Raw genomic sequence first — 24,399 nt, forward strand, 5'->3', positions numbered from 1 at the left:
GGATGTGCTGCCTTTCCCATCTCACAAATGGCATGTCCAAATTGTTCTCCAGTTTTTCCATTCATCAGACCCTTTTGTAAGAGCAACTCTCCTTCCTTTCCATTCTCCCCCCTCCATTTTCTCACTGCTTCTCGCAAATTATTTTATTCTGCAGAGCACCATTTGAGAACCAGCATGTTAGGGAAACGGTTATTGGTTATGTTCCATATCTCAGCCTGACATTAGAGGGTAGCCTGCTTCTGGATGTGCTAAAATCTGAACAGGGGCTGTAGCTGTAGTCGGAGTGTCCCTTCCTGCCATCATTTCTTTCTGTAAACTCCTCTCCCTCAGTGTTCAGTTCTGTCTGCAGATTAGCTGAGCGAAGTGTTTCTGTGCTGACAGGGATGTTACACTGTGGCGAGGAAACCCTCTCAGACCCATTTCACTTAGTGCTGCAAGTTGTCTGCCATTGCTTATCCCATGCGACTGTTTGTGTGTATGTATCAGGAGTCCAAGGACCAGCAGTGGAAGAGAGCCATGGACTATTTGAGTGCTATCTCAGAACTGAACTACATGACCCAGATTGTTATCATGCTCTACGAGGACAACAACAAGGTGAGGGATCTAGAACTAGAGTAAAATCTTTCCTCCTGTGATGTGAGACAGTGGCCACCAGGATCCAGCACTCCCTGACTATTCCCAGGTGGCAAGGCACTGGCATTGGTGGGCCTCCTGTCATACCAGGCAGTGAGAGTCCAAAACTGATTGCACATTTTCTTTCTGAAATGTGAGATTGGAAGTCTCCTGGGCTGAAGAGCCTCCCAAAACACAAGTTTCTAGGGCCAAGAGTTCCCGTTTAGCCAAGAATCTATAGACCAGAATCCTTCACTTAGTTAAGGGGATTTCGAATTGGTATTTAAAAATAGCCTGCTGCTGAGCAGCCCCTTCCAGTCACAGCGTTAATCTATGACTAGTTGAATCTATGATCAGTCACCTCTATCAGCTCCCTTTGGCTGGGATCATCCCAGAGGTGCTGGAGGCCAGACATAACAGCCTTTTATTAGTGGTGGTCTTGGACCACTGGGGAAAAAGAGAGAATACCCCCCTCTTCTCCAAGTGTATTGTTAGAAGAGACGGCATCGTCTGTAAGTGGTTGGGGCAGAGCACTTGGAGTCAGACCTGTTGTAATAGGTTGGCTGTGCTGTTCTACTGACCCACTGTGTTATCAGTGTTGGAACTCTTTAGGGAAAGGTTAACTGAGCCCTCTGACTCATTGTGGCAGCTACTGCTCGTTAACCCACCCTTGATTTAAGGGGAGTGAGTGTGGCCCTCTGGTTATTGGAATCTAGGGGCCGAGCTCTCCTAGAGGAGAATAGCCCAGCTATGGCATTTGTGGCTAATATTGTGTTAACTTGTTGATAGAGATAAATTAATCACTGAGCTAAACAGTAGTGGTTGCCTAGGTGTAAGTGAGCACGACCTAATTACATTTGTTATCTGTAAACAGAATATTATCCTAACCAGTAATATATTTACTTGGCACTTTGAAGTTTGGGAAAATTGGCCCTTTCAAACAACATGAATGATAATTGGAAGTTGTTTAAAAATTCTTTTAGTAAATGCCCAAAAAATCAAAATTCCCCAATCACAGAAAAACTATCCTGATTAAAAAGGGAAGAGAAAAGAGCACTATAGAATTGCACGCACAAATGGAAAAATGGGGAGGTTGATAGCAATGACTTAAATGATGGGTTTGAGGCAGGAATCACTGGATGGAAATTCTATGGCTTGCATTATGCAGAAGGTCAGACAGGTGATCATAATGGTCCCTTCTGGCCTTAAAAATCTATTAAATTAGCAGTCATTAAGAAAGGGATAGATAATAAGACATGTTGTCGCTATATAAATCCATGGCACGCCCACATCTTAAATACTGCATGCAGATGTGGTCGCCCCTTCTCAAAAAAGAATATTGGAATTGGAAAAGGGCAACAAAAATGATTGGGGGTATGGAATGGCTTCCATATGAGGAGAGATTAATAAGACTGGGAGAAAGCTAAGGGTGGGTATTATAGAGGTATATAAAATCGTGAATGATGTGGAGAAAGTAAATAAGGAAGTGTTATTTATGCCTTCTCATAACACAAGAACTAAGGGTCACCAAATTAAATTAATAGGCAGCAGATTTAAAACAAAAGGAAGCATTTTTTTCACACAATGCACAGTCAACCTGTGGAACTCTTTGCCAAAGGATGTTGTGAAGGCCAAGACTATAACAGGGTTAAAAAAAGAACTAGATAAGTTCATGGAGGATAGGTCCATCAATGGCTATTAGCCAGGATGGACGGGGATGGTGTCCCTAGCGTCTGTTTGCCAGAAGCTGGGAATGGGTGACAGGGGATGGATCACTTGATGATTACCTGTTCTGTTCATTCCCTCTGGGGCATCTGGCATTGGCCACTGTCAGAAGACAGGATACTGGGCTAGATGGATCTTTGGTCTGACCCAGTATGACCATTCTTAAGTTCTTATGTTTTTAGTCATGAAATGCAGACAATTGATACGGGATGACAAAGGAATCAATGCCAAAAATCTATAGCCAGTAGGATTAAGAGGACAATAACAGAATTTTTTAAATATCCAGGAAAAAAATCCTAGCAATGGTGTAAGTCTGCACTAGATAGAGATGATAAAATTGCCAATAATGATGCAGAAAAGACAGAAGTATTCAATAAATATCTCTGTCCACTACGTGAAAAAAAGAGTTAATGGCTGGAAAGCTGAAAGTAGACAAATAAAACTTCCCACCTTATACTCTAGTTTATAATAGTCAGGGTAATTAACCCTGGGAACAACTTGCCCAGGGATATGGTGGATTCTCCTTCACAGGGGGTCTTCAAATCAAGACTGGGTGTGTCTTTCTCAAAGATCTGCTGTAGCCCAGCCAGGAGGCATCCTGGGTGAGAGTCCTTGGCCTGTGTTGTCCTGGAAGCCATAAACTATAAAGCCAAAGTCAAGGAAGGTGTAAGACTCACCCTCCCCAGTGTGTGGTCAGTTTTGAAGGAAGGGCAGGTACTGTGTCTCTTGGTATGTTTGCATAGCCCAGTCCTGATTGGGTCCTCCGGAAGCTACTGTGATAAACATAATACTGAGCTCTGTGCTGCTGGGTGAGACATAAAGCCCAAGTTAGTGTGTCTATGCTTGTCTCATTGCTTCTGCATTTCCGCCTAAGCGGTGTGTTTGGGGTGTGTGCTGTTTTGGCATGGCGGAGAAAGGGCTGAGGTCCAATACCACAGCTGAAGGTGGGGCTGATTTTTGTTTTCTCAGGACCCATCTTCAGAGGAGCGTTTTCACGTGGAGCTGCATTTCAGCCCAGGTGTGAAGGGATGTGAGGAAGATGGAAGTGCCCCTACAGGGTTTGGCTTTCGGCCTGCATCAGCAGAAGTGAGTCTGCAGTCACTGTGCCCTGTTTGAAGGGTCTGCCTGTGTCACTGAGGCACAGGCCTTGTGGGAGATGGTGTGGAGCACACCAACTGCACTGCCCCTGAGGGGAAAGCAGCGTGCTAATGAAAGAGAGATGAAGTCACAGGCCCACCTCTTCCCCCATCCTTAGAAAAGGGGCTGGGACCCAAGTGTGCTCAGGAGAGCCCTTGTGATACTGGCGGAGCAGGCTCTGGTGTGCTCACAGCAGGGCCAGGCGCAGTCTGACCCAGAATCCTTAGTCACACTCTGATAAGCACATACCTAGCAGCTCCACTGCATGCTGCAGTGCTTCCGTCGGCCAGTAGTGGCCATGTCTCAGGCCTGCTCTTGCAGTAGCTTATCTGGCAGTTGAGGGTCATTTGCGGGATTGAGTTTCCTGGCTGGCTGGGTACTTTGTGTCTGTCTCAGGTTTCAAGGCTGTGTGTGGGGAGATGTATAAAACAAAGTGTGATTACAAGTGTCTGACTAGAATTCTGCTGGGCCTGTTTTTCCTCTCAATAAATCCCACCTGGGCCTGCATTGCTAGTTGTGTTTCCTTCATGCAGAATGATGATAAGAAGCCAAACCAGGGCAGCATGGAGGATCTCTCCAAAGTGAAGAGCACTGATGAGACAGACCAAGCGCAAGAAAGGTCATCCCAGCCCTCTGAGCCAATCTGCATTCAGCGGAGATCGCCCTTGATCCGCAACCGGAAAACTGGGTCCATGGAGGTAATGGGGCGGGTGTAGTTTCAGTTGCTCTGATCTAGTCCTCTTGCCCAGACTGGGGATCTCAGTTTTATCATTGCAGAAAAGCTGCATTTTTCTGGGACTACCCTTTTAACAGTGCACCAGGATCTGAGTTACTGCCATGAAAGGAGTTAGGGCTGTGGTCACCAACCAGTCAATCATGATCGAGTGGTCGATTCTAGAGGATCTCCCAATCGATTGCAATCTCTGGTGATGCAGTGTGGCTGCCGCTAAGGCAGACTCCCTGCCTACCCCGACCCCACGCTGCTCCTAGAAGCAGCCAGCGCGGCCCCGCAGCCATGGGGGCGGGGACCGGGGTCTCTCTCCGTGCGCTGCTCCTGCCTTCAAGCACTGCCCCCGCACCTCCCATTGGCCGGGAGAGCTGCGGGGGTGGTGCTTGCAGAGAGAGGCAGCGCACGGAGCCATATGCTCCCTAGGTCCTTTTCTGCAGAACTGCTGTCTAGCCACTCGGTCCCTAGTCTGTAGCAGTGCCTGGGATTCTTCCGTCCTAAGTGCAGGACTCTGCACTTGTCTCGTGAAGTTAGGCCATATGGCACTTTCCAGTTTATCTACCTCCTGTAGGCTCATGGGAAGGGGTGGTGCCTGCCGTCTGTGATTTGCGTTGGGCAGTGGAGGTTTATTACAAAGTTCTTAATCTGCCATAGGGCCGATATACTTATAGGACTGTTTATCCACTGTCCTGCCAAGGCAACTGAACTGAGCTGGGCTGGCCTTACTCCCTGTCCTCAGGCTCAGTCTGGATGGGCTGTCTCAGTGGTGGGGACTTAGCTCACAGGTATCCAAATCCCCTTCGAGTTGCTTTCAGCACTGTCTCTCCTCCTTTCTGGGACTAGTCACTCCCTTGATTCTAGCTGTTTTCCCCAACCTCCAAGAAGGGATGTTTTGGGCTGAGGGATCTTTGGCTGTCTTGGGCCTTCCTTATTATTGTCAGCCAGGAAATCCCAGGTCCCTTTTTGGTGATTGGCACACAATAAATTAACCATGGTCTGGGGAGGATCCTAGGGTAATGCAATGGATCTAGTGTACTTGGACTTTCAGAAAGCCTTGACAAGGTCCCTCATCAAAGGCTCTTAGGCAAAGTGAGCAGTCAAGGGATAAGAGGGAAGGTCTTCTCCTGGATCAGTAACTGGTTAAAAGAAAGGAAACAAAAGGTAGGAATAAATGGTCAGTTTTCACAATGGAGAAAGGTAAATAGCAGGGTCCCCTAAGGGTCTGTAATGGAACCAGTGTTGCTCAACATAGTCATAAATTATCTAGAAAAGGAGAGGAGCAGTGAGGTGGCAATATTTGCAGGTGATAGAAAATTACTCAAGATAGTTAAGTCCAAAGCTAATTGTGAAGAGCTGTAAAGGGATCTCCCTAAACTGGATGACTGGGCAAGAAAATGGCACATGAAATTCAGTGTTGGTAAATGCAAAGTAATGCACATTAGAAAACATAATTCCAACTATACATACAAAACACTGGGGTCTAAATTAGCTGTTACCACTCAAGAAAGAAATCTTGGAATCATTGTGGATAGTTTCTCTGAAAACATCTGTTTAGTGTGCAGTGGCAGTCAAAGCTAACAATGTTGGGAGCCATTAGGAAAGAGATATATAATAAAACAGAAAATATCATAGTGGCACTATATAAATCCATGGTATGCCCACATCTTGAAGACTGTGTGCAGTTCTGATTGCCCCATCTCCGAAAATATATGTTAGAAATGGAAAAGATACAGAGAAGAGCAACAAAAATGATTGAGTATGGAACAGCTTCCATGTGAGGAAAGATTTAAAAAATCTGGGACTTTTCAGCTTAGAAAAGAGACGACTAATGGTGGGGGGAATATGATAGAGGTCTATAAAATCATGAATGGTGCAGAGAAAGTGAATTGGGAAGAGTTATTTACTCCTTCTCATAATGCAATTTCATCTGGTGAACCCAGTTTCTTAATAGGCAGCAGAGTAAACAAAATGAACTACTTCTTCACACAACACACAGTTGATCTGTGAAATTTGTTGCCAGGGGATGTTGTGAAGGCCAAAACTATAACTGGGTTCAAGAAAGAATTGGAGAAGGTCATGGAGGATAGGTCCATCAGTGGCTATAAGCCAAGATAGTCAGGGACATAACCCCATACTCAGAGTGTCCCTAAACCTCCAGCTGCCAGAAGCTGGGACTGGATGACAGGGGATGGATCACTTGAAATTGCCCTGTTTTGTTCTGTCATCTGCTACCACGGCCACTGTCAGAGACAGAATACTGGGCTGGATGGACCCTTGGTCTGGCCCCAGTATGGCTGTTCTTATGTGGAAACAACTGCACTTGGTGATGCTGACATGGGTTGTGTGTGTGCCCTAGAGGGGAAATGCTCTGGTGATCAGAGCTGGAGCATGGGAGTCGGGACTCCTTGAGTTCTATTCTCAGCTTTGTGCCAGGTTCCTTAGGGGGAACCTTCTAAAGGTGCAAAAGGCAGGTCAACACTTAACTCCCTGTGACTGCCAGTGAGAATCAGGCACAAATTGACTCTTTGTGCCTGTGAAATTGTCCCTTCCCCTCAGTCTTTAAAATGAGACACATCCTCTCCACCTCTTACTAACATTTGCGAAGTCCTTTGAGGGTGGTGGGTAGAGCAGCCAGGAATCCTTAATGGTGCAGTCAGCATTCCTCTTGTTTCTACAGGTGCTGTCCGAGTCCTCTTCCAAAACTGGAGGGTATCGCCTCTTCTCCTCCTACTCCAGACAATCTGCCGAAATGAAGCAAAGTGGCCTAGGTACGAGCCTGTACTCGACCTGTACATCTCTCTCTCTCTCTCTGCGTCTGTCCATCCCTCCACATGTACATCTGGCTCAAGTTCCATGTATGTCTGTGTATGTATTATGTCCTCTTATGTAATGTTACAGCATACAATAAGTTTCCTGTACAGTTCTCTATCTCCTTCATTCCTCAGCCCCTCACGCAGCCAAGGTCCTTACTGCTGAAAGTGCACACATTACCTTTTGTAGCAGATGCATAATTGCAGAGCAGGTTTCTGCTCCCATGGCAGCGTATTTCACGGTGCACTATCTGATCCTCAGCAGAGGGAGGGAAAGTTACTGGCCAAAATCTGAGATGTTGATGTACGTGGATTCTGTATAGAACTGAAATGGGTATGCTGTATAGAACTGAAACGGGTATCACAGCTGGGTTAATTTATTCATTTGCCAGGCTCTTCCCATAGATGGATTGTTGTCTATAATCCCTTCTCCCTCATGTTAAGATTTTTGGCCTCATCAAGGGAATGGAGATCACTCACCAACCACTGTCTGTTCAATGGTGACGGCTCATAGCACCCATCACTGATCTGGTTAGCTTTTCATAGCTAGAGTGCCAGTTGAAGCTGGTGGAAAAAACTTCTGGGCACTGTTTTCAAGTATTTTTAGCACAGATTCCCACTGTTAAGTATCTGTGGTCTGGGCACTGAAGTCAGATTGTGTTGGCGCTTTGTCATGCTGCCTAGTAAAGCCAAACATTTGGTGCAAGGTTAAGAAAGCCATGACCGTGCTGTCCTGTCAGGCCAGAATTTGGATTTTGGTGATCACAGCCTCCTAATGTTCCCAGAACTCCTGTTGCAAAAACAGAGTCAAATTCTCTATCCAGAGCCCAAATCTCTGCTGCTGACTGCCTGCAAAGCGCAACCTTGATAGATGCAGATAATGATGGTTTAGAAGGATAGCACATTTTTGTGGGAGATTGCAAACTATCCATAAAACAGCTTTGTGCAGCAAGGTGCTGGAGGTGTTCACTCTGGACAATACAGAAGGCGACAGTTCCAGCACCTGCTTCTGTCTCTGCAGTCCTGGAATATTTACTATATCTAAAAGTCTGGCAGTCCAAAGGGAAAGTAAATGAGCATGTGCACTTTGTTGCTTTTATTTATGTTGTATGAAGAAGTCCCGCCAGGTTTTGTCAAAAGAAAATTCTGCTTTTTTTGTTCTTTAACATTATGAATTCAGTTCTTGTCTCCTTGGAAGGCTCTATGGCCACTGTAGAACTAGTGCAAATACAGTATTGCAAGAAAGTGAAACCTGAGCAATTGAGAGGGAAAGGGATTTTTCACCACACTTTAAAATTCTGGGTTTTGTTTAGCAGGTCACTGAGCTCCAAAGTCTAAGGCTATGACTACACTGAGCTCAAAGGCCCGCAGCTAGCCTAGGTCAGCTGACTTGGACTCGCGGGCCTCAGGCTGGGGAGCTATAAAATTGCAGTGTAGACGTTCAAGTTTGGGCTGGAGCCTGGACTGAGACCCCATGAGAGGGGAGGGTCTTAGAGCCTGGGCTCCAGCCCGAGCCCAAACGTTTACACTGCAGTTTTCACCCCTGCAGCCTGAGCCCTGCGAGCCAGAGTCTGCTGACTGGGCTCTGAGACTTGGTGCTGTGGGTTTGTATCTCAGTGTAAACGTACCCTAGAATGTTTAGGAGAAAGGATGTCTTTGTTAAAGAGGCAGATTTTTGAATCTTTAATTTAGGTGGAAGAGTTCACATTTAAGCTCTAAGAAAGTTATCCAGCAAAAGCAGGGTAGACCAGACTTGATATTCCTGATGTTCCTAAGGTTAAAAAAAGTCACAAGCTTCAGACCTTTCAGGTTGCCATTATACACCAGAAAGCGGCAAAGTAGGGGCAAACCGATTTTCTTAAACATCTTTGCAGGTCACCTTTGAGGCACGGCCAAAGTCCTCCTAGCAGCAGCACTAGTTCAAGTCCCTGTTCTCTGATTTTTAGGCTACGTCTACACAACGAGGGGGATCGATTTCAGATACACAAATTCAGCTACGCGAATAGCGTAGCTGAATTCGACTTATCTGATCCTACTTACCCCGCTGTGAGGACGGCGGCAAATCAACAGCTGCGGCTCCCCCGTCGACGGCGCTTACTCCTACCTGGGCTGGTGGAGTACGTGCATCGATTCGGGGATTGATTATTGCGTCCTGACGAGACACGATAAATCGATCCCCAAGAGATCGATTTTCTACCGCCGATCTGGGCGGGTAGTGAAGACCAGCCCTTAGACATCCTACAGCCAAGAGATTTTTAAAAGGCCCTGAGTCTTTCCTCCACATCTGTGCACGAACCCCCTCTTAGGATTTGAACTTAATTCTCACCCAGTTAACGGAATCTCCTTTTGAACCGTTAGGTTAAGGTTGTTTTAATGTCTGTCCCTGAAGACTGAATGCTTGATATGGCAATATCAGAGAGGTTCAGGCATTGATGGCTGGCCCTCTGTTTAGTACTCTATAAAGATCTGATATCCCTGACTACCTGCTCTTGTGCTTTCCCTAGACCTCACTCAGTATTGGAAGAGGCTGCTGCTGCAGGCTCCATTGAGGTGCAAAAAGGGCCCTTAACTACTCTGGGTCTATGGATCTTTAACTAGATTGTCAATACAAAACCAGTCTTCTCACTAGTCATCTGCACTGTAGAGTCTCAGCAGTACTAAGTTGGAGGAACAAACGGCACCAAGTGATCAGTTCTGTGAGGGCGACACGTGTGACCCCAATGGTCACTGCTCTGCAGAGGGCTCTGGATCTGCACTGAGGGATCTGTGCTGGTGGGTTACTTGTGGAGCCACGGTTGCTGGGGATGCGCCTTTCTTCTTAGGTGGATTTGGGTTCATAAAAACTCATAGACTTCAAGGTCAGAAGGAACCATTGTGATCATCTAGTCTGGCCTGCTGCACATTGCAGGCCACAAAATCTCACCCACCCACTCTTGTAATAGACCCATAACCTCTGGCTGAGTTACTGGACTCCTCAAATCATGATTTAAGGACTTCAAGTCACAGAAAATCCACCATTTGCACTAGTTTAAACCTGTAAGTGACCCGAGCCCCATGCTGCAGAGGAAGGTGAAAACTCCCAAGGGCCTCTGCCAATCTGACCTGGGGGAAAATTCCTTCCTGACCCCAAATATGGCGATCAGTTAGACCCTGAGCACGTGGGCAAGACCCACCAGACACCTGGGAAAGCATTCTCTGTAGTAACGCAGAGCCCTCCCCATATAGTGTCCCATCACCAGCCGTTGAGGGTATTTGTTACTCGCACTCACAGATTGGCTACATGCCATTGTATGCAGTCCCATCATACCTTCCCCTCCATAAACTTCTCAAGCCCAGTCTGGAAGCCATTTAGATTTTTTTTTTTTTTTTTGTCCCCACTGCTCCTCTTGGAAGGCTGTTCCAGAACTTCACTCCTCTGATGGTTAGAAACCTTCTTCTAATTTCAAGCCTACACTAGTTTGACGGCCAGTTTATATCCATTTGTTCTTGTGCCAGCATTAGCGCTTAACTTAAAAACTCCTCTCACTCCCTGGTATTTATCCCTCTGATGTATTGAAAGGGACAGTGCATCTGTTACGTGTTCATGGGTCTCTTCCTTCCTAATGCATTTGTCTGGCTTTATTGAAACCTAGATTCATCCCCTTCACAACTGAGATGTGTGTTCTCTGTGTGGGGAGGAGTAGGAAGGACAGCTGGTCTTAGATTGCCTCTCCCTCTGGCTTGGGCTTCAGCACATATTCTTGTGGGTGGGTCTGTTAGCCACTACCAACTGTTGCTACTGCTGGGCTTTGAGCAAGTCCTGCTCCAGTGTCAAGCTGTGCTACTTCCCCACTAAGTGGCCTTGCCAGTGACTGGCTGGTGGTGTTTCTTAATCTATTGCCATGGAGGGAGAAGGATGAGTTCTAGTACTCTGGTATAAAACCAGAATGGTTACAAACACAAAAGGGAGAAGACAGGAGAGGACCCTGGGTATAGGGCTGGTACCATTCCCTCCCGAGCTATCATCATAGTAAGTTTGAGTTGGGTTTGCTCTGCTGGAGCCCTTAAAATGTTCCACTGGAAATGGGGAGGGCCACAGTCACAGCTTGAGAGATTGAGGGGGTAGGTTGTGTAGAGTCTTTTTATGGAGAAGTGATCCATATAAAAGCATTGCAGTTCCACAAGCTCATTCTCCCTGACCCGGCCAATTGTATTGAGCTAGCCAGCTCCAAGAATAGTCATGTATCTTCTCTGTCTCTCTCTGTCTCTCACTTCCTTTCCATTGCCTTCTCTTCAGCCAAGTGATTAGGCATAGAGCTCTTGCTACACAGTTTGTTTGCCTCTTTGTGTTCTATTTCTGCTGTTTGGTGTCATAATTGCATTGTAGCACAATCTCTAAGCGCATCCTCTGGGAGCTGTGATCTCCCCTGGCTGCACTGGGAGGTGTTCTCATCCCTGCATGTCTCTGTCCTCTCAGCCACTTGCTGGCTGACCAAGCCTGATGCCTCTTCTGCAGCTTTGCAGCAACAGATGGTTCCCAAATAATTGTTCTGGTTGTATGAACTGAATTAACTCCTTTTGAAAGCTGATGGAAAAATAGTGTCATCTTATACTAAGTGTCACAATTTCAGGATAAAATTACAGGGGTCATCATAGTCCTGCTTCAGGAAATGAATGAGTTATAGAGTTAGGAATCAATTTCCCTATATGGGATAGTATTGCCCAGTGAGATATGGAAACAATGTACATCTTTCTATGAAGCTTCTGGTCCTGGCTACAGCTGGAGGCAGGATACTGGACTAAATGGTCTAATGGTGTGATCTAGTGCATCAGGGAGAGGAGGATACCAAGTGGATGGGCCACTCTTCTGGTCCAGAATAGCAGTAGGTGATGGTTCCAGGTCTGAATTGGCCTTTGATGTGATCGCATATGGAAATTCCTGTTCCTTGGGAAGGTTGTTTTCTGCAGGCTGTCTCTTTCTCATGAAGACTCTGACAGGAAAGGTGCTGTGTTAAGCTAGCTGCATCACAGTCAGCAAACACTACTCCTTGGAAAACTAAGAAAAAGGAATTTGTCTCTGGGTGGAATGCAGAGGTGAGTCCGTGAACACACTAAAAATCCCAGAGTGCTTTGCAGTTAACTGAGGATCAGCCAGGAGAAGAAGAGGGAGGAGAAAATCAGATGACACATGAGAAAACAAAATAATGTTCCATAGATGCACCAGGGGAATCTCTGAGTTAAATGGGGAATTTAGAACTGGTGTCAAATGGCAAATTGGGAGGCCTGGAGACTGAGCTCCTGTTTCTCTCTGGAACAGATAATGACAGTGCCAAATTTCATCACTCTGCCTGCTCCCGGTAAGGTTCAGACCTCCAGCTGAAGGGATCATCTCTTGGGGTGAGGAGTCTGCGTTCAGTCTTAGGTACAAAGCAGGGCTCTGGGTGGGAAAGATTCTGCATCCCTCTATCAATTCTCTGAGCAAGGGTACTCTGATGAAGAATTCTTCTGCTAAGGCCCTGAGGAGCTCAGTGAAGACAGCAGCAAATAGAAGTTAGCATAGAAAAATAGGCCATCACTGTACATCCTTATCTGGATCAGTATGTCCAGTGCTGGGTGCCTTGGCTGTAGAAGAACTGAGCTTGGAAGGCCCAGAGACAGAACAGTGAGGGTAGTTAGTGTGGGTACTTGATGACAGACTCAAAGACTAAAATTGCTGCATTTACTCTAGGGGAATAAAAAAGGAGTTGGGAATATGAATTAAAGGGAATCTGTCTGAAGTGACGTTATGGGTATAATAGCAAAAATTGATCAGTCCCGAGTTTTGATGCTGCCCCATAATTTCAGAACAAGGGTTAGTCAATTAAAGGTCAATAAATTTAAACTCAATCCAAAGAAATGCTTCTCAGGGTGAGTAATCAACATGCCATGAGATGTCCATGAAACCGCTCCCATAACAGGGGTTTTAAAAGGGCTGAATCATATATGATCATGAGGAACGGTGGCGGTGCGGAGAATAGAATGCTATCAAGTTAAAAAAGGAGGAAAACTTTAGATCAGTGTAAAGTCAACAGCTTGTAGGTACCTGGACCTGTACTGTTCAAGGAGTTAAAAAAAAAAAAAAAAAAAAAAAAAAAAGGGGGGGGGGGAGGGCGAGAGAGCGGCATGTGTAGCACCTGCCCCACTCCTGGGGGGACTCCCCTCTTGGGAGCAGGGGCTTACACTCTGCTGCATCCACAGTTAATAGTTTTGGATCACAATATGGATAAACAAAATTGCTTTCCTCAACTGACATGAACCATGTTCCAAATGCCCAACCATCAAGCCACCACTTAAGCCACATTCCTTACCATGTGGCATGCAAAGCATTCCAGGGAGCACTGTGGCTCTGAGAGGCAAAGACCAGTGTTTGAGTGTCCAGATGGTGACCTCTTGTGCCTGGTTTTCAGCGTGCTGAGCTCATATCACTCTGACAGAAGTCAATGGGAGCTGAGGGTGTACAGCGCGTCTGAAAATCCTAAGGGATCAACTTGGGCACCCAAAATCAGAGACGCCTTTTGAGAATTTTGACCTGAGTGACTTTGCACACAATGAGTCTGTGGCAGGGTTGGGAATAGAACGATGACTTCCTAGTTATCTGCCTTTTCTGCAGACCATCCTTCTTCTGGGTTTATAGGTTATAGTTACATATAATGTAAAAGGTCATAAACCTACTGTTATGTAAGTTTAATCTAGATATGCACTGCCAACAGCCTGGAAAAAAGAGCCAACAATTAATTGTGGATAGTAAAAATTTAGGACACTTAATTTATTCATAGATTCTAGGACTGGAAGGGACCTCGAGAGGTCATCGAGTCCAGTCTCCTGCCCGCATGGCAGGACCAAATACTGTCTAGACCATCCCTGATAGACATTTATCTAACGTACTCTTAAATATCTCCAGAGATGGAGATTCCACAACCTCCCTAGGCAATTTATTCCAGTGTTTAATCACCCTGACAGTTAGGAACTTTTTCCTAATGTCCAACTTTTTCCTAATGTTATGGAGAAACATACTTTTATAGAGGCATCCAGAACAGGCAGAATGACACAATATGTGTCAGTCATTTTCAGACTCTCAACAAAACTCTTGGCTTAATACATTGTGATTCTTTTTTTTTTTAGAACAGATTTCTAGCTGAGCATGTAACTGTGGATGCAGAAAGCAAAGCCATGGTTTAATTAGGGTTGGGTTAGTTTTGTTTGGGTGGTTTTTCTTTTGTACAACTGGAAAGTGTTAACCAAGAAAGAAAAGAGAAAGCCCTAAGTAGGTCTGCAGAGAGACAGTGGGGGCATAAATGGATGGTTTGCAAGCCTCGGGACTCAGGCAGGACTGTGCCCTGTATAGCTTCTCACAGTTGGTGAGGAGCATTGTGGGTCACTTGGCCTTTCTCTGAAACATCAAGGCAGAATCCTGGACTGGAGGGACCTGTGGACTTATCAGGGGCAGCAGCCTGTATATCTGAAAACCTGAAAAATGGCTCTCTGGATAGATTTCTTTCCCCAGTGCTGGTGGGTAGAGGTCTGGCACCAGCAGCCCAGTGCCTGGTATAGTGACGCATCACCAGCTGGGCGTCCAGTCTTTTCTCTGTACTCAGTAGAGCGATGAGAAAGCTCTCTGTTTCCTGATCAGCAGATTCCTCGTTTCATTTGAAAAATCCTGATTGGGCTGTAAGACACTCCCTCCTCTCTAGATTTATTCCCTGCTTCCTCCTCCTCTGTGCTGCAGTGCTGGCTGCTTCCTACAGAACTAGCGAAATCCCTGCACAGGAGAACTGGAGGGAGGGCAGAGGGGCAGTGCTTGCAGTTGGTGCTTACGTATTAAGGGGATTAGGTATCCTAAATAACTGAAATGGAGGGTAGATATCCTAGCGCTCAGACTCGTCAACATGGGTCTCCTGGGTCAGGAGGCGGAAAGCTAAGTGACAGTAAACCCTGCATGGTTGGTTATCTTGCAGTAAGGCAACTTTTCCTCATCTCCAAATACCAAGATCCCAATGCTGTGCCCAGTGCTGATCTCCTTTGGAGGGGATTGCTGCCTCCTCCGGCATCAGGCCCTTCTGGAGATTCCTCTCCTGGAGACGGGGCAGATTACTTCTCCCCCGCTAACTCTGCTGATGTCGTCTGTAGCTGCATGCTGTGGAGACGTAATACTAATGCCCTCCCACACCTTTCCAGGGTCGCAGTGTACAGGACTATTTAGCACTACTGTGCTCGGAGGCTCCTCCAGTGCCCCAAACCTTCAGGACTACGCACGCAGCCACGGCAAAAAGTTCGCCGCCAGCCTGACATACAAAGATGGTATGAATGTTCTTTGTGTAGCAGATAATTGTGGAACTTGCTGTCTAAAGATGTTACTGAGGCAAAGCTGTAGTAAGATTTTCCAGAGAATTAGACATGAATGAATTGAATATCCTCTGCACCTGCACTAACCACAGTCACAGTTGAATTGTTATGTATTGCTCCAAGCAAGCTGACAGTACCTGCTCTTTGGAGGTGGATTACTGAGCTCAATGGGCCATTGGTCTGTCCCTGTATGCTTAGAGGATCAGCTTGCTTGTCTCAAACGGTCCCACTTTTGCTTAACTTGGTCTTCTTATGGGCTTAGAAGTAATCTCCATATGGCTCTGTGGAGCTGGGGCTCCCATGTTAGCAGAATGACATGCATGGTAGGGTCAGGCTGGTGATGTTGGGGAGGGCATCTGTGGGAGAACGTTCTCTGGAATGCACTCACATCCAGACACTTCTGTACACCTGAGGTGCTGATGCAGGTGGTGGGTAGGATGCTGGGAGGAGATTGCAAACTCTCATCACTATCACTCACTCACTGCAGAAGCTGCCTGAAAAATCTGCAATTGAATCCCTAATGAAGATGACCTGATAAAATCAAACATTCAGCTCATTGGTTTAAGTGCTGGCCTGTACTCTGTCAGTGAAGAGGAACTGTCCGGTTGACACATTAAATAAGAATAGTCATTTGTATTTTATACAGCACTTAGTGTGGTGGCACCAGAGGTGCTGGAACAATTTGTATAGTGGGGGTGCTGAGAGCCATTGAACCAAACCATAAACCTTGTATATAATGGAAACCACTTCAAGCCAGGGGGTATGGCAGCTCCCCCAGCACCCTAGTTCCAGCACCTATGGATTGCACTGCATGAGAGACACAGTGCGGCAGTTCTGCCTCTAGGGACTTAGTGTAGAAGCTGGGATATTCTGGGAGATGTGAAGGTGGGGTAAAGTTGGAGGATTGTTTATTTTTCCATGTTATCTCAGTTCTTGTGGCCATGGCCCATTGTGAGTGGGACAGAATGGAATAAAGAGAGGGAGCTGGTCTGGCAAAGCACTCTGGGGAGGGCATTTGCAAACCACAAACCCACTGGAACTTCATGGAGAACGTTGTATTGATCAGTCTGAGGGGTTTTTTTTTTGTTTTTTTTTTTGTGCTGCTCTTCCGTCTTTGTTACAAGAGTCTCCTGCATAATACCAGGTCTTTGTTGACTATGAGCTGATCTGCTGCCTGGTCAAAGTCATAATCATTTGCACAGCCACTGATTGTGGTGTAGAACGTAATAGGGAAGCTTGTCTCCATGAGCTGAATAAAGGATGGGAATTCCCTAATGCAGCATAAGGGTGGCAGATATCAAGAAAGCAAACTGGGGGAAACTGCAAAACCTTCTCCTTGTTTGCTGTGGTGTTCTAGCTATGTTGTTCCCAAGGTATTGGCGAGAAAGGGTGGGTATGATGATCAGTGCCCCCCATAACACACCTGTCTGGATCCCTGGGTCTAACACGCCACATCATGATGTGGCGTATCTCATCCAGTGTACTAACTGCCCCATAGCAACTATGTGGGTGTAACCAGCTGATCACTATGCTCAGACTCACAAAGAAAAAGGTAAAAGACCAAAACCCAGTATCACCCCTGGGCAAACACTTCTCACAAAGTGATCACTCTGTATCTGACCTCTGTCCTCATCCTCAAAGGAAACCTGCACAACAACTTCAAAAGACGAGCTTGGAAGCTTAAATTCATAACTCTCTGCTAGACACTAAAAAGGAAAGACACTGAATTTACAGCTTCTTACAACAATCTGTAGCTTGCTAACCCCCCTTGTTTGTCCTGTGACTGCACAGGTATTAACAGGCCACATCATCTTGAATGATCTCTTAGATTATGTGTTTAGCCACTAAACAATCTCTTCCACCTTGTATTTAGCTGTGACACTCTGGATAAGTTTCCCACACCTAAAGAAGAGTTCTGTGTAACTCAAGCTTGTCTCTCTCACCGATTAAAAAAAAATATTACCTCAACCACATTGTCTCTGTCAACCTTTTCCTATCCGTTCTTCTGAGCTGCCCTAGGTGGCTGGGAAAGAGAAGCTGTGCTGGTTATGCAATAGGTCCCAGAGCCAATCTGCCAGTATAAGGCAGGCTAGCTCAAGACATCCAGTGTAGGGATACAGGTGAAGGGTCTGGAAAGAATAGCCTGTGTCCTGGTATTTTTTTTTTTTCTTCTGTAGCTCCTAGGCACTTTCAAAGTTCAAAGGCAGTATTCTTCCCATAGAGAGAATTGACTTGGTGCAGGGCATGCAGCAAGCTGGTAGCAGTCAAGAATAGAATCCAGGTCTCCTCAGTCTTGGCCCTGTGCTCATTCACTGCCTGTTGAATGCTGCAGCATGTATGCTGGGCAGCTGGGGCCTGTCTACAAATTCTGAATGGCAGGTACCATTGGTTGCTTATAGTCAAGGCCCTGGGCAGTTTCCAGCAGGCTGGGTCTAAATCCTGTGGCAAGGTCCCTGCGTTCTTTGGCATTTTTGTGGAGTGGCAGCATAAAATAAATGTTAGAAGGTAAATTTGTATTTAATTCAGTATGAAGGTGACTAACCTGATCAAGTCACTTGCCCCAGAATTATTTATTTTGGTGTTAAATTTAGTTTTTCTCATTGTCTCCATGCTTTTCTGCTCTGCCAGGGCCAACAAGCTGCATTGTGGAAGTTGTGAGGTGGAAGCTGGAGGTTTTAGCAGCTGCATAGGAAGCTGTTGAGGCTTTTGGTTCCTGGGGGAGGCACTTTGGAAAGTGAGACAAGCCCTTTGATTGAGTGTTTCTGCGAAGTGGTTTAAATACCAGCATTGTTAATTATCTTCTTTAGATTTCAGTTACCAATCAATAGAGGTGAGTGAGGCAGTTCAGACAACAGCTTAGAAACGGAACAGTAAAAATAAAATTAAGGGCTTGTCTACACCGGGGGGGGGGGGGGGGGGAGGGGCTTTATAGTTGATCAAATCAAGTTAATATTGTTTGAAAACACTTGAATACATGCAATGCCATCCCATCACTGTTCACTAATTACACATTTATCGCAAACCCTGAGTTGTTCTTGCAAAGTGGACAACATTTGCTTCGAATCAAATTAGTTCGGCTATTGTTTGTGTGGATGCAGTTGTTGCACACTACTTTTTACATGCTTCCAGTGGCTTTACAGGTTGACCGTTACTATAACCTATCAGTTTACCTCTGTGCCCTCCCTGCTCTGGTGTCAAGTTTCGAGGACTGTACCGCCTCCTTTCAGAAGCTGACACAGAACCAGATTTTGCCCATTTGCTCCTGGACTCCAGTGTATCATTTTTTTGCAGTGTGACCATCATAGCATTCCAGAAGCCCCACAATATGCCCTCATGCAGCCGCTTGGAGCTGGGCTGAGACCCTGGATCTCATCGCCATCTGGGGAGAAGCGGCAGTTCAGGAAGCTCTTGTGGCTAGGATAAAGACCTTTTTGTGTACATTGCAAAGTAGATGTCTGCAAGGGGTCATGACCAGGATGCCAAGCAGTGCCAGATAAAGAGCAAGCAGCTCAGGAGAAAGTACATTACAGCATGGGACAAAAGGAGGCAATATGGCAGGGGATGTGACCTGTGCATTTTCTGATGAACTAGATAGGATTCTACACAACTCTAGTCCATCCTGTACAGACACCATTTGGGACCTGCTGCCCACACCCCACTCCACCCCCGATGAAGACTGACCAGACCCATCAGAGGATGAGCAGGAGGACGCCAGAGAGGAGTTGTCTCCTGAGAGCCAGGATCTTTTTGGGACTCAGGACCCTCATGCTAGCTAGCTGCAGTCCCACCCTCCTGCAATGGGCCGCGATTCCTGCCCTGCATTGGCTGAATCCAAGGCCCAGACAGAAACCCATTTGGGACTGAAAAGGCACATTCCCTGGAGAGAACTTCAGCATGTAATTCTGCAATCTAGTATTGTACCACATTGCTGTCCGCAACCATTGTAGGCAGATGTGAGCTAGGAGCCCTTCCGAGTATCCAGCCCCCGCCTCCCTTGGCTCATGCTGCCCATTGCCCCCTTGCCCTCCAAAGTGTTTCCCAAAATGGTGGCTGCTCCACCAGGCAATCAGCCTCTGTGATGTGCTAACGCCATGACTATTGACCATTTTCAGGCCCATGGCATGGAGGCCACTTGCCCATCTGCTTGTCTTCCTTTCCTCTTCCCTTATCTACCTTGACTACTGAATCCATCCCCCTCCTTCTGCCCTCAACGTGGCCATTAGATTGGTGAAGCCACAGTCTCTACACCGCCTTCCCTCCCTCAACAGATCTGAATAACGAAAGCATTCATTTCTGCAGAAATCAAGTTTACAGAGACAGTTGTTACAGAAAAAGGAGTTTGGTGAGTGCTCATAGTTTACATGAGGTATAAATAAGAACATATGAAAGGTTATATTGAGTCAGACCAATGGTCCATCTGGGCCATTAACCTGTCTCTAACAGTGGCCAGTGCTAGATGCTTCACAGGGAATGAACAGAAAGGGCAATTTTGAGTGATCCATCCCTTGTTATCCAGTCCCATCTTCTGGCAGTTGGAGGTTTAGGGACACCCAGAGCATAGGGTTGCATCCCTGACCATCCTGGTTAATAGCCACTGATGAACCTGTTCTCCATTAACTTATCTAATGCTTTTTTGAACCACAGGTTGACTGTCCATCGTGTGAAGAAATACTTCCTTTTGTTTGTGTAATCTGCTGCCTACTAACTTAATTGGGTGACCCCTGGTTCTTGTTATGTGAAGGGGTAAATAAATAAAACTTCCTTATTCACTTTCTCCACACCAGTCATGATTTTATAAACCTCTATCATATTCCCCTTTAGTTATCTCTTGTCTAAGATGAACAGTCCTGGTATTTTTAATCTCTCCTTATATGGATGCTGTTCCATACCACTAATAATAATTTGTTGCCCTTCTCTGTACTAATATCTTTTTAGAGATGGGGCTACCAGAAGTGCACGCAGTATTCAAGGTGGGGGCGTACCATGGATTTATATAGAAGCACTAATATTTTCTGTTTTATTATCTAGCCTTTTCCTAATGGCTCCTAACATTCTGTTCGCTTTTTTGACTATTCCTCTACATTGAATGGATGTTTTTAGGGAACTATCCACAATGACTCCAAGATCTTTCTTAAGTGGTAACAACTAATTTTGTATGTATAGTTGGATTATGTTTTCAAATGTGCATTACTTTGCATTTATCAATGCATATTATTGTTGAATTTCATCTGCCACTTTCTTGCGCGGTCATCAGATTTAGTGAAATCCCTTTGCAACTCTTCACAGTCTGCATTGGACTTAACTATCTCAAGTAATTTTCTATCACCTGCAAGTTTTGCCACCTCACTGTTTACCCCTTTTTCCAGATCATCTATGAACGTGTTGAACAGCATTGGTCCCAGTACAGATCCTTGGGGTACCCTCTCTCCATTGTGAAAACTGACCTTCTATTCCTATCTTACTGATCCATGAGAGGACCTTCCCCCTCATCCCATGACTGCTTACTTTGCTTAAGAGCCCTTGATGTGGTACCTTGTCAAAGGCTTTCTGAAAGTCCAAGTACACTAGATCTAATGGATCACCCTTGCCCACATTCTCGTTGACTCCCTCAGAGAATTCTAATAGATGGCTGAGGCGTGATTTCCCTTTACAAAAGCCTGTTGACACTTTCCCAATGTATCGTATTTATCTATGTGTCTGATAATTCTGTTCTTTACTGTAGCTTCAACCAATTTGCCTGGTACTGAAGTTAGGCTTTTACCAGTCTGTAATTGTCAGGATTGCCTCTGGAGCTTTTTAAAAAAGTAGCTGTTACAATAGCTATCTTGTACAGAGGCTGATTTAAGTGATGTGTTGTATACTATAGTTCTGCAACTGCCTATACCAGGCATGCAAGCTGCTCCCTGCTGAGGAACAAATGCCCCGTAATATGCATTCTAACTGATGATCATTGTATGGCTCTATTTATTATTCTCTGTCTGCTGGGGAGATATAGTAGAACTTAAGACTGGGAAATTGTTCAGTTTAGTTTTGCATGTTGTCGGGAATGGATGCTTGCCCATGCCCCAGGTATAGCTTTCAAGCTCCTTCCACTCCTGCAGCATTTCTGGGGGAACCATCCTAGTGAATAACTTCGCAGCATATCTCAATGGTCTGTTCTTTACCTTTTTTAATATGAGCATTCTCTGTCTCCTAGTCAGGCATTCTCTGCCTCTGCCCCAGTGTAACAGCCTAGAGAATCAGGACAGCCTAATGGGGGTGTAGGGAGAATTACTAGCCAGCTCGCCCCTGAAGCCTCCCATAACCCCCCTTTTAACCTTACCAACATCACAGAAGTGCCTCCAGCACACAAACAAAACAGCAAAACCAAAGTGTGAACATAATTCTAAAAAGGGTAGCCCTCCCTACCCTGAAGTTCTTTTGCCACGGCTAGTCATCCCAGGCCTGCAGAACGTCCTCGCCCACCAATCCACACTGGTTTCCCAGGCCCATAGACTGTGCTGAGAACCATGTAACTCATTCAGGAACTGGTCCTCTAGTTCACACAGGTCCACAGCATCCTCTTCTTCCTCATCCTGCTCCCCCCACTCCAGTGTGTTCTCCTGCTGCTGCCATAGAATATTCTCCTGCTTGTGGGGTGATTGGCAAAGTGAAATGCCAATTTCATCTGACTTTAGTGCTATAATGCAGCCCGGGCAGGCTCTGAATATTCACAGTTGTCACCATAGCGGAATGGAGCATTGTTGAGTTCATGCTGACTGACAGCAATTTGAAAATAGCACAAGGCTGTCGGGAAAGGAAGGATGGAGTGGAGAATGCAGAAATGTAGAATCTAAAAAAAAAAAAATAGAACTTACCTGGCTTCCCACAATTCACAGCAAAAACAATCCCAGGATGCATGCTGCTCAGCAGCAAAACAAAGGACCTCTCCACAACACTACACCCTGAGTTTGCAGCAAACTGCTGCAGTGTGTTCACATAATGTGAATTGAAAATGGAACAAGTGTTCCATGCGCATCCTGTTGGTGCGACTTGCATACTGTGAGTTACCTGATGCACGTCAAACAGCTTTGGATTAAACCAGAGACACACCCTAAGATTCTGGAGCGCAATTCTGGACCAGTGGTAGCTTCTGCTTCTCATTCTGTGGCTGCTGAATTGCAGAGTACATGGTGCCCTGTTTGTAGTGCTTTCCTCCACAGACTCATTGCTGCTCTATGAAGTTGAATTGGCTTTATTTCTTTTAAAAGTCTCTTTGCTGGGGACTGGGAATAGGATATGGAGCTTTTCACCTCTACATTACTGATGTGATGGAGCACAATCCACTAGTGAGTGAAAGTCATCAGTGGTATCTCCTTTTGTGAAGTGAGTTGGTTGGCCTCAGGCCAGTTCCTCATAACCGGCTGTTGAGTGGGGTATGGAGACTGAATGTCACTGTCACCTCTAGAGCTGATTTACAGGGTCAAGGCTGAGAAACACTCTCCAATTTGAGTGCATGTGGATGGGAATCTTGTCCTGCTTCTACCTATGCTGCACTTACCCAGGAATAAACAGAGCAATTTAGTCTCAGGGCAATCCAGACAGCAAGGGAAATACAGAAATGTCCGTGAGCCCTTGGATAAAATTAATTGTGGGGGCAAGTCAGAGGTATTTCCGTAAACCTAGCCAGCAGCATGATGTGGACACGAGGATGAGATGGTGTTTATGCCAGCTGAATTAGACCACTTGTGGAAGGGCAAGGGTGTGTGTAGCTCTTACGACTCTGATGAAAAGGAAGTATAAAAGAGAGACTCTGAGAAATGAAAACCTGGAAGTCTGACCAGCTGGGCTCTGTTCCCCAAGCTATGGATCCAGTCAGCTTCTTTCTCTCTTAAGTTTCTGCTGGCCTGTTCCTTCCCACACGCTCTGAGGAGCTACCTGCAATATTCCCTATGCTTCACTGTGCAGACTTCTCTGGCAGATTATGGAAATAACAAAACTGTACCATGAAAGCTGAGCCCTTTTATGCACCATCTGTTTTCAGTCCCCCTCTCCCCAGCTACATAACTCATGTGAGACAGCTTTGCCTCCTCTGTGGCCAGAAACCTGGCCTGGCTCATGCCCAAAGGGATCCTTGTGGGGCCCAGCTGTGCTTGAGGGGCCATGCCTGGCCTGTATCTGGGAATGCCTTGTGGAGCGAGGTGTGGGGGCACCCGCTTATTCTGTTCAGTTGTAAATTTGACTTTCCTTTTTAATTCATAAAGCTCTCTGCTTAGCACAGATTCTGGACGGGACACGCTGAGGCTACAGTGTCCTTTACTCTGAATCTTCTGCTCCTGTGAGAGGAGAACAGTCTTAGGCACTTCACTTTTCCCCAATAAATTCCGAGTGGCTTGGCCTATATTGTGCTGCTGCGTTCTGTTCTGTGGTTTTGTGCTTTACTGACTCTGAGAATGTCCTGGTCACTTGTGCAGAAGAGCCCTATCTCTTCCCCCAGCTATCTCTAGTAGGACCAGTCCATGCACAACTCAGAGTTTCTCTAGGCAAAGTGAGGTAGGAGGGCAGGGAGTGCCTCCTGTGTATAAGAACGGGGCTGAAGAAGTGTGAGAGCATTGCAGGGTATCCGGAAGGGAGACTGTTAGTGGGCATAAGTCCAAGGGAGGCGGAGAGCAGGTGTAAAGAGGTGTCTGGAGGACTCTGTCAATGCTGCAGGTGTAAGGAGTGTCAGGAGACGTGTCAAGTGGGAGCGGGTGTCTGGGGGTCAGGCAGATGGATAAGTGTGAGGGGTCTGTCAGGCAGGTATAGCTGTAAGTATGCAAAGTCTCAGGGCTCCTTAGAAGCAGGCTGTTAACTGAGATGATCTGTTTTTATTTCCTCAGAGCTCTTGTCTATGCCAGCCGTAAAACGATTTTCTGTGTCGTTTGCAAAGCATCCGACTAATGGTACGTTTGCTTCCTTGATTTGACGTTTTCTCACGCTTCTAACCTCATCCTCACGTTCTGTTCTCTCTGCACGTCGTTCTGTGTTCCCCTCCCTTCAGCCTTCTCA

The 24,399-nt window shown here is 46.1% G+C and overlaps 1 protein-coding gene across 9 annotated transcripts in view; it reads left to right on the plus strand.

Annotated features, from left to right (window-relative positions):
• PPIP5K1 (diphosphoinositol pentakisphosphate kinase 1) overlaps window positions 1-24,399 on the plus strand; it is a 114,623-nt gene that overhangs the window by 51,256 nt on the left and 38,968 nt on the right. For 5 of the 9 annotated variants that reach the window (XM_029910721.1, XM_029910725.1, XM_029910724.1 and 2 more), the window contains 6 exons: window positions 487-594; window positions 3,307-3,423; window positions 4,008-4,172; window positions 6,879-6,969; window positions 15,205-15,327; window positions 24,231-24,293. In XM_029910721.1, the coding sequence (XP_029766581.1) occupies window positions 487-594; window positions 3,307-3,423; window positions 4,008-4,172; window positions 6,879-6,969; window positions 15,205-15,327; window positions 24,231-24,293 (667 nt within the window). The remainder of the gene's footprint in view (window positions 1-486; window positions 595-3,306; window positions 3,424-4,007; window positions 4,173-6,878; window positions 6,970-15,204; window positions 15,328-24,230; window positions 24,294-24,399) is intronic. The other 4 variants (XM_029910723.1, XM_029910727.1, XM_029910726.1 and 1 more) reach the window with 3 other exon arrangements.

Source organism: Terrapene carolina, unplaced genomic scaffold (assembly GCF_002925995.2).
Source record: "Terrapene carolina triunguis isolate 2854851 unplaced genomic scaffold, T_m_triunguis-2.0 Scaffold67, whole genome shotgun sequence".
NCBI classification, from domain to species: Eukaryota; Metazoa; Chordata; order Testudines; family Emydidae; genus Terrapene; species Terrapene triunguis.